The sequence below is a fragment of the Vicugna pacos genome, chromosome X, assembly GCF_048564905.1.
Source record: "Vicugna pacos chromosome X, VicPac4, whole genome shotgun sequence".
Classification (NCBI taxonomy): Eukaryota; Metazoa; Chordata; class Mammalia; order Artiodactyla; family Camelidae; genus Vicugna; species Vicugna pacos.
In genome coordinates this window covers 45,320,946-45,335,535 of record NC_133023.1, presented here as the reverse complement: position 1 = coordinate 45,335,535, position 14,590 = coordinate 45,320,946, and the positions used below count along the sequence as shown (strand labels likewise).

The following is a 14,590-nucleotide window of genomic DNA, read 5'->3' as shown; positions in this document are numbered from 1 at the left end:
ATAATAATTACATGAGGACACTAGGGGGAAAAAGACAAATTATTGGGAGGTGGAAAGAAGATGGGTCAGAGGCACTGACAGGGTGGAGGTGGACCACAGGAACCAAAGGGCCTTGAAATGGGGAAGAGAGGGGAGGGGGCAATAGGAGGGAGGATTGTAGGCCCAGCTGCTCCTACTTTTGGAAAGAGGCGGGATCAAGAGAAAAGGAGCACCTCCCAGGCCCAAGGCAGTAGTGAGCTAGAGAGCTGAGGTGGGGCAGGCAGTGTTTGGCAGGAAGGGGAGGCCTCTATCCTGGCAGGAAGCTGCGCTACGAAAAGAGGGAGGAGACTGCTGCTGCAGCACTAGCTGCTGGTGGGAGACCGATGTGGCAGAGGGGCCGCCGCCACCAACAGGGAGGCAGAGGGCCCGCGAGCGCAGCACTGGAGACAACGCCGCCATCCCTCTCACCTACCCCACCTCCCTCCTAAACGCGCTCCTCGCCTAGGAATCCAACACCCGCCCATCTCTAACAAGCACCCTGCTGACCGCCTGCCAATCCTCCTTGGACACAGGCTCACCGCCAAGGAAGCAGCGAGGCGTCCGATTTGGGCACTTGAGGCCCGGGATCCGGGGCGGTGGACGCCAGGCAAGGCAAGGCCATTGGTGGGCGCCAGGATAGAGAAGGGGGATGGGACGAACAACTGCAGGAGATAAGAGGGGAGGCAGGAGCCCGGTGAGGCTGGGGTGGGGGAAATGCAATGGGTAATAGGAAAAGGGGATGGCGTTAGGAGCCAGGCAAGACATTGAAGGTGAGCACCGTGCTGCGAGGGGGCTGGGGGCAAAGGGCCAAGAAAGCGATTAAGGGATAGACAGGGGGAGTGTGGGTAGCAGACTGGGGTGTTGAGAGAAGCAGGACAGTGAGTGCATGCAAGTCAAGGTAGTGGAGGGATAGGCGCTTTGCAGGGGACTGAGAGTGGGCGCCAGCAGCGGGTGGTGGAGGCTGAGGTCTCTGAACAAGGAGGTAACCCGCCCCCTCCTCCTGCAGCGTTCCTAACCCCAGCCAGCACCGCTGCCTCTGTCTCCCTTCCCCGCAGCCTAAAGGAATCTAGGAGGGAGAGCACTTTCAGGCACACAGCTAGGATTTCCAGCATTGCTGCCAGGCTCATGGGGAAAATTTAGGCGCCAGCGCAGGGTACCTGGAGACATCGCTGTCGGGAGAACTTCACATTATGGCATATCGAATGTTCCTCTCTTATCTTCACTCCTCTCCCTGCAGACATGAAGACCCCCAACGCACAGGAGGCTGAAGGGCAGCAAACCAGGGCAGTTGCAGGACGGGCCGCTGGGTCTGCAAACATGACAAAGAAAAAAGCCTCCCAGAAGAAGCAGAGAGGCAGACCTTCGTCCCAGCCCCGCAGGAACATCGTGGGCTGCAGAATTTCACACGGATGGAAGGAAGGCGATGAGCCCATCACCCAGTGGAAAGGAACCGTTTTGGATCAGGTGCCTATAAATCCTTCTCTTTATCTGGTGAAATATGATGGAATTGACTGTGTCTATGGACTGGAACTTCACAGAGATGAAAGAGTTTTGTCTCTTAAAATTCTTTCCGACAGGGTGGCATCATCTCAAGTCAGTGATGCAAACCTTGCAAATACCATAATTGGTAAAGCTGTGGAACATATGTTTGAGGATGAGCATGGTTCTAAGGATGAATGGAGAGGAATGGTCTTAGCCCAAGCACCTATTATGAAAGCCTGGTTTTATATTACCTATGAGAAAGATCCTGTCTTGTACATGTACCAGCTCCTAGATGACTATAAAGAAGGAGACCTCCGTATCATGCCAGAGTCCAATGAGTCTCCTCCAGCGGAGAGGGAGCCTGGAGGAGTTGTAGATGGCCTGATAGGTAAACATGTGGAATATACCAAAGAAGATGGCTCCAAACGGATCGGCATGGTCATTCACCAAGTGGAAGCCAAACCCTCTGTGTATTTCATCAAGTTTGATGATGATTTCCATATCTATGTCTATGATTTAGTGAAAAAGTCCTAATTGTTAGGGTAAACTTTGCCACATTTGTGAAAACGAATGTGTACTCTGTAGACATGCAAAATAATGTGACTTTTCAGTGTATTGAAAGCTTAAGGGTCCCTGTTAATCCAAGATCTTTGCCAGCATAACTGTTGTTTTGTTCTGAAAAATACAAATGTATGTGGACATGACATGCTGTGTGTAAGGAATTTGTCATGTTGAAAAGATTGGGTGTGTTTGGTGAATGGGGCATGAAAGGAACAGCTGTAAATTTAGGCTGTGAATAAAGTTCAGCTAGAGTCCTAATCAGTCATCTAAAAATGGAATAGGACTTAGCTGGTCAGGCCTAGGGAGGAGGGGAGGAGAAGGAACTAGAGATGGGCTGTGGGGGAAGGGGAGAACAGGAGGTGAGTGCTTAGAAGGAGGTGGGGAGGGGCCAGAAATGGAGAGGCTCCCTAGGGAGTGGGATGACCTAAGAGGGGAAGGCACTCAACTGGGAGGAGGTGAAGAATAACAGAGGGAGAGTGAGATCTTGGGGCTTAAGGAAAATGGACAGAATAAACTGAGTAGAGAGGGACACAAAGAAGCCAAGAAGAGATCTAGAGCTAGGGAAAGAAAGATGAAGTTGACAGGGATCTGGGGAGAAGCTAAAGAATACTAAAAGGGAGTCTCTATACATGAGTGTGGGGCCAGAACTGAAGGGACACTAAGGAAGGAAGAATTCTAAGAAAGACTGACAGAGAGTGAGAATACAGGAAAAGAAGTGTGAGGCGTGGGGCGCAAGAGATGGGAAGACCTAGGAAAAAGTAGGACTTCTGGCAGTATCCAAATTACCCTCCGTGGCTCTGTACACAAATGATGTGGCAGGAGGCAAAGAAATCAGATGGACTGGTTGTTCTATAGAAGGGCATTTTGACAGGAATGTCTCAGGAGTTAAGCAGGAGCCAAGTTTATACCTAAAAGGCTTTTCTTATTTCAGAGAGTTCATGCCACAGCTGTTGAGCAGAACCCCAACCCTCAGCCTGAACACACTAACGTGGTGCTCCACAAGCAGGGGGCTGTGGTCAGCTTCTTCACATTTTCCAGAGCATCCAAGTGCAGTAAATCTTGGACCTGAAGGTCTTGATTCATTTCCTCTACACTGAATAAATGATTCTTGTGGGAAACGGGTCAGTGGGGTGCTGAGCTCTTAAGAGATGTGCCACCTTGCATTTGAAAAGTATTTTATCCAGAAAAATAGAATCTTGCTGAACCCAGTTAATAGCAGTCCCCTCACTGTTCTGCTTCCTCTTGCACTATACCTGGCCTCCCTACAGAGGAGGGGCATCAGAGAACTGACCCCAAAGTTTCTCTCTAGAGCATGGGGAATACTTGACTGTCCATGCTTCTCTCAGCAGCTGCCTGAAACTACAGGTGGCCCCACCCAGTGCTTTGCCAAATGGAAGTCTGCTTCCCCCAGAAGCCCTGTTCTGGTGATACCCTGACAAAGCCAGTGGCTACTGACCAGTCTTGCCCACCTCAAGCACAGGGGGAGCTGTGATGGAAGTTTGTCTAGGTCTCCTTCCAGCTGAGATAGATGGCATGGGCAACTGGGCTGGGAGTTGTGACTTTGTATGGCTATTTCTTCAGCTATATAGTGCCACATAGAGGAGTGGTGGTTGGTGAGAAGAATATGCAATAACCCGCAATAAATTCCCTCAGAGATATGGTATCTCAACACATAGGTCTTTGTCCTTCTCTTCCTCTCTTTCTTGCCTTTCTCCAGTCCAGCTGTTGAAGTCCCCTTCAAAAACCTCTCTCTGGTTTGTTTTCCACTCCACACTTTGCTAAAATATACCCCTGCCCTCAAAGAAACAGTTCTGCTGACTCCCCACTGCCCAGGCATCCCTAACTCCATGCATAGCAGGGGGAGGGCAAGACAGGGAGCTTCCAGGAATTGAAAGAAGGTGGTAACTCCAGTTCATTCTCTCCACCCAACATGACCTGCAGCTGTTTGCCTCAAGGACTCCACAAGGCAAGCCCACATCACCATAATGGGGATAAGTTTTCTTTCATACATCACATAATTCAGTCTAGCAAACAACTGCAGGCCACTGGTGAGCCAGTTTCAGCCAGCTGTCATATTTTGTTTGATCTTCATGTTTTTATATATTTTCCATCTTTCAATTAACTATTTAAACATTTGGGGGATTTCCCGTCACAGAAGTCCACATTTCTGGCTTACCTGAGAAAAACAACAACAGTAAACCAAGAATTAGGGCCCAAATCCAACAAGGACACAAGCAGCTGACTCTGAGGAAAGGCTCAGCCCATTTTAGACTCAGGATTCTCTCTCAAGTTGGCCACGCCCCCAGCCGGTCTGCTTCACTCTAATAACATGCCCAGTTGTTCCTTGGATGCAAATGTATTTGTAGCTTTGGGGCTAGGCCCAGGGGACACTGCCTAGCCCCTCTTTGGCTTACTTTGACCCCGTTGGCTTTTTAATTTGTTTGCTTTATCTTCATCTCACCAGTACTTACTTCAGGTGGGCTCTCTGCCAGGCAGTCTTCTAGGCACAGGGACTTATGATATGGTTATAAACAAAAGAAATAAATAAAACAACCTTACCTTCATGGAACTTTCATTAGCGTGGGAGACAGACAGTAGCCAAGATACAGTAAGTAAAATAGAAAGTATTTTCAAAGTGATAAGTGCCAAGAAGGAAAAAATGAAGCCAAGAATGGGGAATTGAAATTCCAAGGAGGAGGCTGAAGTTGGATAGATAAGCAAGCCAGAGAGGACCCTGCTGAGAGCACTGGTTTTTGAGTAAAGACCTGAAGGTAGTGAGACAACTGGCCCTGGGGTAGCGATATTCCAGGTAGAGGGACAGCAAGTGCTGAGGCTCCAAGGCAGGAGTAGGCCTGGCACGTTGAAAGAACCCGAGGATACCAGCATGGCTGGAGCTGAGTGAGCAAGGTAGAGAATATCAGGATGTGAATTCAGAGAGGTGATGGGGATCTGGGAGGAGCAGATAGCTTAGAGCCCTGGAGCACCTAGAATGGAATTTGGCTTTTACACTGAGTGTGATGGGGAGCCCTTTGAGTGTTTTCAGCAGATGTGCAACATGATTTGTCTCATATTTTGACAGTTTCACCCTGGCAAATCTGGAGAGTAGTTTGTAATAGGGTTGAAAAATAAACTTTAGATATTTCAGTGAAACAGAGGTGACGTCTCGAATACAGATTTGCATATAAGAAACTAGAATTGTAATTGAGAGGACATATCAGATGGTTGGGAATAATATTTTATTACAATTAACAGTGCTGTTAATCTTCTTTCCATATACAAGAAAATAAGCTCAAATCTGTTCATTACTCCTTTCACACCAAATGAATTCCAAGTCTGAAAAATATTTAATACTCAATTTCAGTTAGCATTTATGACATTTTAGAGTGAAATGGAAGAGAGCGTTTATATTTTTTCCTATGAGAGTGGTGAAAATTTAGGTTAAAGGTACAAAATGGACAGGGATGTATGGCAAATTTGATCAATGTTTATTAAAATCCAAATCCCTCTAATTAACGAAAACATTCTATATACTGGCGTATTAGAGTATAGTAAGATTAGACTACAATCTTTGATAGCTAAATGGAATGAAATACATAAAAATATGTTCACTAAGAATAAAACAAACCACCCATAGGTAAATTAGCAAATATTTGAACAGACATTTCCAAAATAGGAGATTATGTGGTCATTAAGTATGCATTTTCTTAATCTGCTCTCCATTTCTTTACTCTATTTTTCCCGTAAGTCATGTGATCTTATAATATAATATACAACTTACTTAGTTAATAATTTTATTTGTTTCCTTGCCAGAATATAAAGTCTATAAGTATTTGATTTTCCTTCTTTTTTTAAATGAGGTTTCCTACATACTTAAATGGTTTCTGACACATGGTAGATACTTAGTAAATATTTCTTGACTTTATGTCCCACCAAGGAATCAGAAAACTGGAAATTAGAATGACGTACACTTTTATATGCATCAGATCTCACGTATGAAGTTCAAAAATATGTGTTGTCAACCAGATTAAAAAAGTGGAAGATATCATACACTGTTGGTGGGAGTTCAGTTGGAGATAAGTTTGCCATCACCTAGTGAGTTTGAAGATGATATATTTTCAGCAATTTTATTCTTTTGCATTGTTAAAGAACTGTTCTGTATCGATCTCTCTCTGTACATTTTGTAAGTAAGGGAATGAATTTTTTTTTGTTTGCCACATTCTTTTGAAGGTTGTTTGAGTAACAAATATCTTTGCAAGATGGGGTAGTGGTTTGTCCCTCTGTAGTAATGGGTATGAATATTTACTGCAGTATAATATATATAATGTCTCCTTCCAGAGCAAAAGGAAAGCATGTTTACTGGCCATTTTAAAGATTAAGTTAATTAAACTAGTTTCCTTTCCTCTAATGCAATCTACTGTGTATATATGTGTCAGGTGCCCACTTCCTATCACCTTGTGTTAAGTGGGGCTCTGGGATTTAGGATAAAATTGCCGATAGTCTGACTAATATTAAACTGTTAACAAAGAGGAATTTAGGAAATGGTTGCAAGACAAATACTGGGAAGTAGGTTCAAAGCAGAGGCTGGAAACATGAATTGTTTGTTGATCATTCAAATCCTGGTGATAAAATTCCTCAATCTGTTCATTAGCCCCATGCCCACTCCATTATAACAAATAGTACTAAGATTGATCCTAGAACTTTTGGTGTCTTTTCGGATAACAGTGACAGAGACACAATGATAGAGTTAAAGGAAGGAAATCACAAGCACCATACGCAAAAACTGGAGAATCCTTAGAACTTTTGGTAGTTGCCTTGGAAGATGAGAGGGCTGGGCAAATAATGATTGTAAATGAACAATGTAAACAACTGAGCTTTCTTATGACAGCCTATCCTTTGCATGATCATACAAACCTGAGATATATTCAGCGATAACAGCAAATAATTCAGTTACTTTTTGTTGTTTTTTTGGTTGGTTTTTGTAGTGTTTGCTGTCTGCTTAAGGGAATTTTGGCCCTCTTGGGGAGATTTTCTAAGATAAACAAACTCCTGTAGTCTCCATAAATGAGTCATTGAGTAGTATTCAGGCTCTTACTGCCCAAGATTTGATTAATGAAGTTAGCCACTAAAGAATGAGAAGCTGAACCTTCTCTCAGTTACCTAAACTTCATTGTCATTTTTGAAAATGAGAGAGGTCAGAATTTAGTGTAAGTGTTTATATACTCTGAATCATAAAATTTTCACTATATACATAATGTTCTTGTAGTTGGCCTTCAAAAGCTTCAGTCTTAAAAGTGTTGGTTGTGGTATTATCACACGTTCCCTAGGAAGAGTGGATGAAAACCTTCAACAAAACTCAATAGCCTGCTTCCCAGTAATGTTTCTTGAGACTTTGTTAGGCAAATTCAAAATATGGAGTCCTCAGGCAGTTGAAGAAAAATTGTGTCTGTTCAGCCCCTCACCACTAAAAGGGAAGCCTGTCACCAAGTTGGATTCCTCAGATAATGGAGACAGCTTGTGATTGTTTGGGCATTCTGCTTGAACCTTGATATTAGCTAGCCTATAAGAATTAGCAGCTTTTGAGTGGGGCCCAAAACAATGTTCTGCTATAGAAACTGTCAAGCAAGCTGTTTCATGCACACTATATTTAGGGCCCTACATTCATAACAACCACTTTGAGTTTTAAGTCCCTGTAACTGATAATTGTCCAACTGGAGTCTCGCAAAAGGAAGCATTCTCTGCCTGGAGGTGTAAGTTGGGATTTTGGACTCAGCTTCTCTTTGATATTTATCTTAGATATATCCCCTTCAAAAAGCATCTATTTTCAAAAGTGAACACCTAAACCACAGAGGCCTTGTGTCTCTCTACCCTGTTGTTCCTTTTTTGCAATGGTTAATTACAACCTAACATCTATAACAGTGGGAAAAGGTAAGTCTTGCTTGTCAAAGGTAAATAGTATTTAAAAAAAAAAAGGTAAATAGTATATTGAAAACCTTACCCATCCTCACCCCAATGACATATAGACTTTAGGTGAAAAAGTAGATATTACACCTTTCAGGGAAACTGTATTAACCACTCTGCCACCTGAAGTACAACTGCTAGCTAAGTGAGGCCTCAACTTATTTAGAGTTTCAACTAAATACCTAGGCCTAGTTCACTGATGGTTTGGATAACCTGAAACCTGGTGGTATCCACTGTGCTGCTGCATATGTTCAATCTCACTATCAGCTAAGCAGAATTGAAAGCAGATGATGGTCATACTACTCAGGGTCCAGACTCAAGGGCATTTTCATAGGTCTTGGTAATACTCCCCTAGATGAAGTTTGTCATATTTTTAATGACCCATAACATTTTGACAATAGCTTAGATTTTTTGTAATCAAGCAGGACCCTATGGAGCCTTCTCAGGACAGACCCCTCCCCCATATCCTTTGCCTTAGCTCCTCTCTGAAGTACCTAGATAATAGTATCTAATGCACATTTCCTCAGTTGTTTTAGAGATGCTAAGACCTCCACCAAATGGAAGAAATTAACTACTTGATGACCATGAGCATGTAGCCCCCAAACCTACTGGTGCCTACGGATTGATAATGTTAACCCCTGTGACACCACCCTGTTACCTCACCATCAGCCAATCAAAGAACTGTCCAGGAGATAATCACATACCCTGAGATGCCTCTCCTTCACCTGACCTTTAAAAATGCTTTGCTGAAATGCATTGGGGAGTTCAGACTTTTTGAGCACTAGCTGTCCCCAGACTCCTCTTATGGTACCCTACAATAAATGCTGCAATTTCCTCCACCACAGACCAGTATCAGTGATTGACTTTAATGTGTGCAGACAAGCAGACCCAAGTTTGGTTTGGTAACAGTTTGATCTACCATATGGAAAGATACAGTATTGCAAATTGAAGATATGGGTCTATGAGGCTTCAAACTATGGAATCGGAGGAATGACATCACCAAGATGGTGACATATTTTGTCCCAACTTCATTCCCATTCACAAGAACAACTAACTACACGTGGACAGAATAACACTGAGAAAGTAATAGACATGGAATTAAACTAGAGTACCTCCCTACCCTCAGCACCACAGAGACCAAGACAGTCCACACTAGTATGTTAAGAGGAGTGGCCATATGCCAACTGCATTGTCACTCCCCCAGGCTGGTACTGCACCACACCAAGAGATCCCCCCAAGATTACATTTCCTCCAGTGAGGAAATAGAACCCAGTGTAGTCATTTGGGCATTTCTTGGGTGTCCCAATTCTGATCTTGCTTCACAGGGATTGTGGAGAAATGTGTAAGGCTTGACCACTGGGAATCCAGTTGTCATGGAGAACAAGGAGGTGCTTGCAACAACCAGCACATGAATCTAGGCAGACTGAGTTCTTACTCGTAGCACTGATGTAGTTGTCCCAACCAGCAGCTTTTCTCATCTGCAGAAAACAGACAGTAGTGCCGTCTGACCAGGGAAATTGGCTGGGTGCAAGTCTACCTGATTGAAGCTCTTAAACAAAGAGCCTTGCTGGATTTGGAGCCTGCTCTGCCCACTCTCTAGCCAAGCAGAGGAGATAGTCAAAGCCCAGTCCATGCCTGAGTGTAGCTCCTGGACATTCCCTGATCAGAAAGCATAACAGGGAGCACCTAGGAGGCTTCTTGGATGCAGCTTCCCTGCACTATCTGGCAGAAGAGCTAATTTGTAGTCCCACCGTGCTGAATCTACCCGCCAGCCCCATACAACCAGGAAGCCTGGCCAGAACACCTGGAGAGCTGGGTAATCCAGCAACACTTGAGCAGAGAGCTCAGCAGGCAGAGTTGATTATCCACAGAGCAAAGCCAGTGTCTCAGTTCAATCAAGGAATTGGGGAGTGGAATAGCCTGAGAGCTGGTTCTCCCATTCTGCCCAAGCAGGGAAACAAATTCATAGCCCTATCAATTGCTGGATGCAGCATTCAGTCTTCCAAACAAGAGAACTTAACCAGAATATACAGGAAGCTCTCTAGTCTATCCAACAGTCCTGCTTACGGCTGCACTTGAACAGAGACCACAACCTGTGGTTTTCCCCATCATCAGAGCAAAACTGGTGGTCATGTCTGGCCAGAGAATTCAGTGCACAGTGGTAGCTGTATTCATGTTCCCAAACAATAACCCATGCAGAACTTGAAATCTGTTCAGCTGCCCCACCAGGCAGGAAACTAATTCATAGCTCCACCCACTGCTGAGTGTAGTACTCAGTCCTGGTGATCTAGGAAGTCTGACCAAAGAACCCAGAAAACTGCAGAACCCAACCTACAGCCTTGCTTGGACAGCAAATCAAGCCAGCAGTCATGTAAAACTTTTCTTAGTCAGCATCACCCTCCCTTAATCTCAGAGCTTGACAGTAGCCTTACCCAAAAATATAAATCTTGATGGAAATTCTCACCTGCCCAAGGACATTACCAGTAGCTATGTACAGAAACCCAAACCAAACTGACTGGAGAAAGACTGTCTCTTCAACAGAGAACCTATAAAGTCTGAAAGAGGAGACTGCGTACTTAAACACACAGAAACCAACATAAAGGATCAAGGATCATAAACAATCAGAAAAACAAGACATCCCTGAAGTAAACTAGTAAATCTCCAATAGGTAACATAAAGAAATGAAGATTTATGAACTATCAGACAAAATTCAGAATAAATCTCATAAAGAAGTTTAGTGAACTACAAAAATATACAATTAAATTAAGTTAAGAAAACAATGCATGAACAAAATGAGGTTAACAAAGAAAGAGACACTACTAAAAAACAAAAAACAGAAAACCTAAAGCTCTAAAATGCAATGACAGAAGTGAAGAATACAGTAGAGAGCTACAAAGGCTACCTGAACATGTAAAAGACAGGATCATTGACCTAGAAGATAGAACGTTTGAAATTATTTAGTCAGAGGAGCAAAAAGAAAAAGGAATGAAAAAGCATGAATAAATCTTATGTGACTTATGGGACACAAACAAAAGAAACAATGTCCATGTTATGGAAGTTCCACAAGAGAAAGACAAAGGACAAAAAGTATGTTGAAAACAATAATGACTAAAAACTCCAAACCTGGAGAGACAAATGGACATCCAGATTTATGAGGCCCTAAAGACCCCAAATATGTTAAACTTGAATAGAGCTACACTGAGACATATTATAATTAAATTGTCAAAAGTGAAGACAAAGAAAGAATTTTGGAAGAAAAGGAAAGATATAAGTTATACAAGGGACTCCCCCAACAAGTAAAAGACTATGGGTGGATTTATTTTATTTTATTTTATTATTGATGTGTAATTGATTTACAATGTTACTTTCAGGTTACAGCAAAGCAATTCAGTTATACATACACATACACATATTTTTTTCTTTTCATATTCTTTTCCATTATATGTTATTAGAAAAAATTGAATGTAGTTCCCTGTACTATACAGTAGGTCCTGGGTGGATTTCTTAATAGAAATTTTTAAGGCCAGGAGAGAATGAGATGATATATTTAAAATATTGACAGAAAAAAAGCTGCCAACCAAGAATTCTATACTCAGCAAAACTGTTCTTCAGAAATAAAGGTGAGACTGGAGGAGGGGCCAAGATGGTGGAGTAGAAGGATGCTCATAGCTCAACCTCTCCCACAAATACACGAAAACTCACATCCATGGCCCCACCCAGCCAACCAGAGCACCTGCTGAACTCTGACAGAACATCAACTTCTTCAAGAGACAAAGATGCCACAAACCTGATAGGAGAAAATGAAACACAAAGAAAAAAAAGCAAAACAGTGCATGACCGGTCCTGCAGGGATGGAGCAGCAAAAGAGGAAAAGCACTCATTTGCTGGGTCTCCCAATCTCCAATGGAGAGGTCAGCAGGATGGAGAGGGAACCTCTCAGCCTCAGGTCTGTATGAAGCATCCCTTGACCAAAAGGACTAAGTTAAATGGGCAAAGAGGGTCTCTGCAACTCCCAGCCCTAGAGGGAAAGCAGCAGCTAGGGGACGGGACAGGCTGTCTGAGCCGGGCGGAGGACGAGGGTAGCTGTACTGTGGGAACCCCAGGGGACAGCAGGGTGCTGTGTACTGTGGATGAGTGGGTACACAGGGCAAAACAACCTGGGCCCTCCATAAAACAACATGGCCGATGTATCCTGGGGGAAAGAGTGCCATACCCCCATCTCTGAAAACCCACTGAAGGATTTTGAGAGAAGACAGGCAGATCTCAATCACAGTTGCCAAATCCTCTGGGGCTTAGCACCCAGATTGAGGTGGGGTCAAAACCTGAATTCTTATCTAAGGGCTTTGCACCCTCAAAGGCCAGACTTATTTACAGCCTGAGGCAGATAGCATTTTCTGTCCTGGTTCCTCAGAGAACTCAAGCCTCCAAGACAAACAAGGAGCTCAGTTTTGGCTTGGAGCAAGGGTGGGGCTGTTCTGTGATCTTCCCAGAGCCTACCAATGGAGCTCAGACCCGCGGTGAATCGGGCAGCTGTACACAGCAGGGAAGAGACCAGTGCTGGGAGATGGTGGGTGGCCACCTGCCATCCTGGCAGGAACATAGCACCTGAATGTGGTGCAGGGAGTGGGCGTGATCCATCCACCCACCATGTAAGAGTGTAGCACCTGACCATGGTGATGGGAGGGGGTGTGATCTGTTTGCCAACAGGCACTGGTAGCAGCACAGATGGAAGGACCTCTGTAAGCAGTGAACTGAGTATGCGAAACAGGGTGAAAACAGAAAGACCTCTTGATAAAATCATTAAGAGTGCACAGTCTCCATGAGAACACATTCCTCCCCCTTTTTTTAATCTGTTCTATTTTCTATAACCTTTAAAATTTTTACTTTTTAAACAATTGCATATGCTACCAGTTTTAATCCCCTTTAATTTTTTTTAAAAATATTTTCATTATTATTTTGAAAAATCAATCTCACTTCATTTTCATCCCTCTTGGTTTTGATCTCCTGTTATTGACTACACACATGGTTCAAATATTGTTTTCAGTTCTTCTCTCTTTTTTTTAAGGTTTTTAAAAAAAGTCTCAACTCAATTGCTATTCTGATTAAACTGGCTCTTGAATTATTGATTATACACTATTTTCAAGCTTCTTTTCTCCTTTCTTTAAAAATTTTATCGCTTATTTTAAGTTTGATACCTGCATAGGCATTACATAGATAAATAAATAAACTCCTTAAGGAACACAATAAATAACTGATACTGCATAAGCCACAATGCCAGAGAGATATGAGTAAGATGAAAAAGTAGAGGACCACTCCCAATTAAAAGAGTAAGAGAAATCCCATGAAAGAATGATCAATGAAATAGACATTGATTGCCTACAAGATCAAGATTACAAAAAAGGAGTGATCAAAGTACTGAAGGAACTAAAATAGATAGTTTTTAGAGATATAAAATATGTCAAAATGAAACTGAAGCTATAAAGAAGAACCAAGTAGAATTGGTAAACTTATTTGCTGAGATGAGAGCTGATCTAAAGGCTGTACAAAGCAGGCTAGATAATGCAGATGAACGAATAAGTGACCTAAAAGACAGGACAATAGTAAGCACCCAATCAGAACAACTAAGAGAAAGACAAATAAAAAATGATGAAAACAATATAAAGGGCCTATGGGATAATATAAAGTGTGCTGACTTACACATAATAGGGGTTCCAGAAGGGGAAGAAAGAACAAAGGGGATTGAAAGGTATTTGAAGAAATCTTGACTGAAAACTTCCCAAAATTAAAGAAGGAATCAGATATCCAAGAAATTCAGAGGGTCCCAAACAGGAAGAACACAAACAGACCCATGCAAAGAAATATCATAATCAAGATGGCCAGAGTCAAGGATAAAGAAATGATCCTAAAGGCAGCAAGAGAAAAGTAAAGAGTGAGTTACAAGGGAGCCCCCATAAGTTTCTCAGCTGATTTCTCTACAGAAACACTACAGGCCAATAGGGAGTGGCAAGATATATTCAAAGTCCTGTATGAAAAAAAGATGCAGCCTAGGCTACTTTATCCAGCAAGGCGCTCCCTTAGAATAGAAGGAGAGACAAAGAACTACACAGACAAGAGAAAACTAGAAGAGTTTAGCAATACTAAACCCATGCTAAAAGAAATAATGTAAGGTCTACTCTAAATAGAAAAGAAGCATGATGATACAAAAATGAGGAACTTATAACTGGAAATGTGATAAGTATAAAGAATTACAAATAGAAAAAAACATGAAATTGTAAAAGAAGACATCTAAATCACTAAGAGTGGGAGAGGGTAACAAGAAAATACAGAGTACTTTATTTTCTTTTTAATATTTTTTGTTCTTGTTAGGATGGGTCAGAGCTTATATTACTATCTGTTTGATACAAACAGTTATACTAATGGGTTATTATACTTGCAAAAATGGAAAGCCACAAGCCAGAAACTTACAAGTGAGTCACAAAAACTAAATAAAATTCAAGATAATGCAAAAGAAAATCACCAAACCACAAAACGAAGAAAAGGGAACACAGGAAATAAAAAATCAACTGCAAAA

At 42.5% G+C, this 14,590-nt stretch overlaps 1 protein-coding gene across 1 annotated transcript; it reads left to right on the top strand.

The window, feature by feature from the left end:
• Positions 1-232: 232 nt before the first annotated feature.
• Positions 233-2,204, top strand: SPIN2B (spindlin family member 2B). The gene is made up of 2 exons (XM_006219742.3): positions 233-630; positions 1,256-2,204. The coding sequence occupies exon 2, from the start codon at positions 1,258-1,260 to the stop codon at positions 2,032-2,034; it is 777 nt and encodes a 258-aa protein (XP_006219804.1). The 5' UTR covers positions 233-630; positions 1,256-1,257; the 3' UTR covers positions 2,035-2,204.
• The last annotated feature ends 12,386 nt before the right edge of the window (positions 2,205-14,590 follow it).

Excerpts from the sequence above, each read along its gene's own strand:
- SPIN2B (XM_006219742.3), top strand. The coding sequence starts at position 1,258 with ATGAAGACCCCCAACGCACAGGAGGCTGAAGGGCAGCAAACCAGGGCA.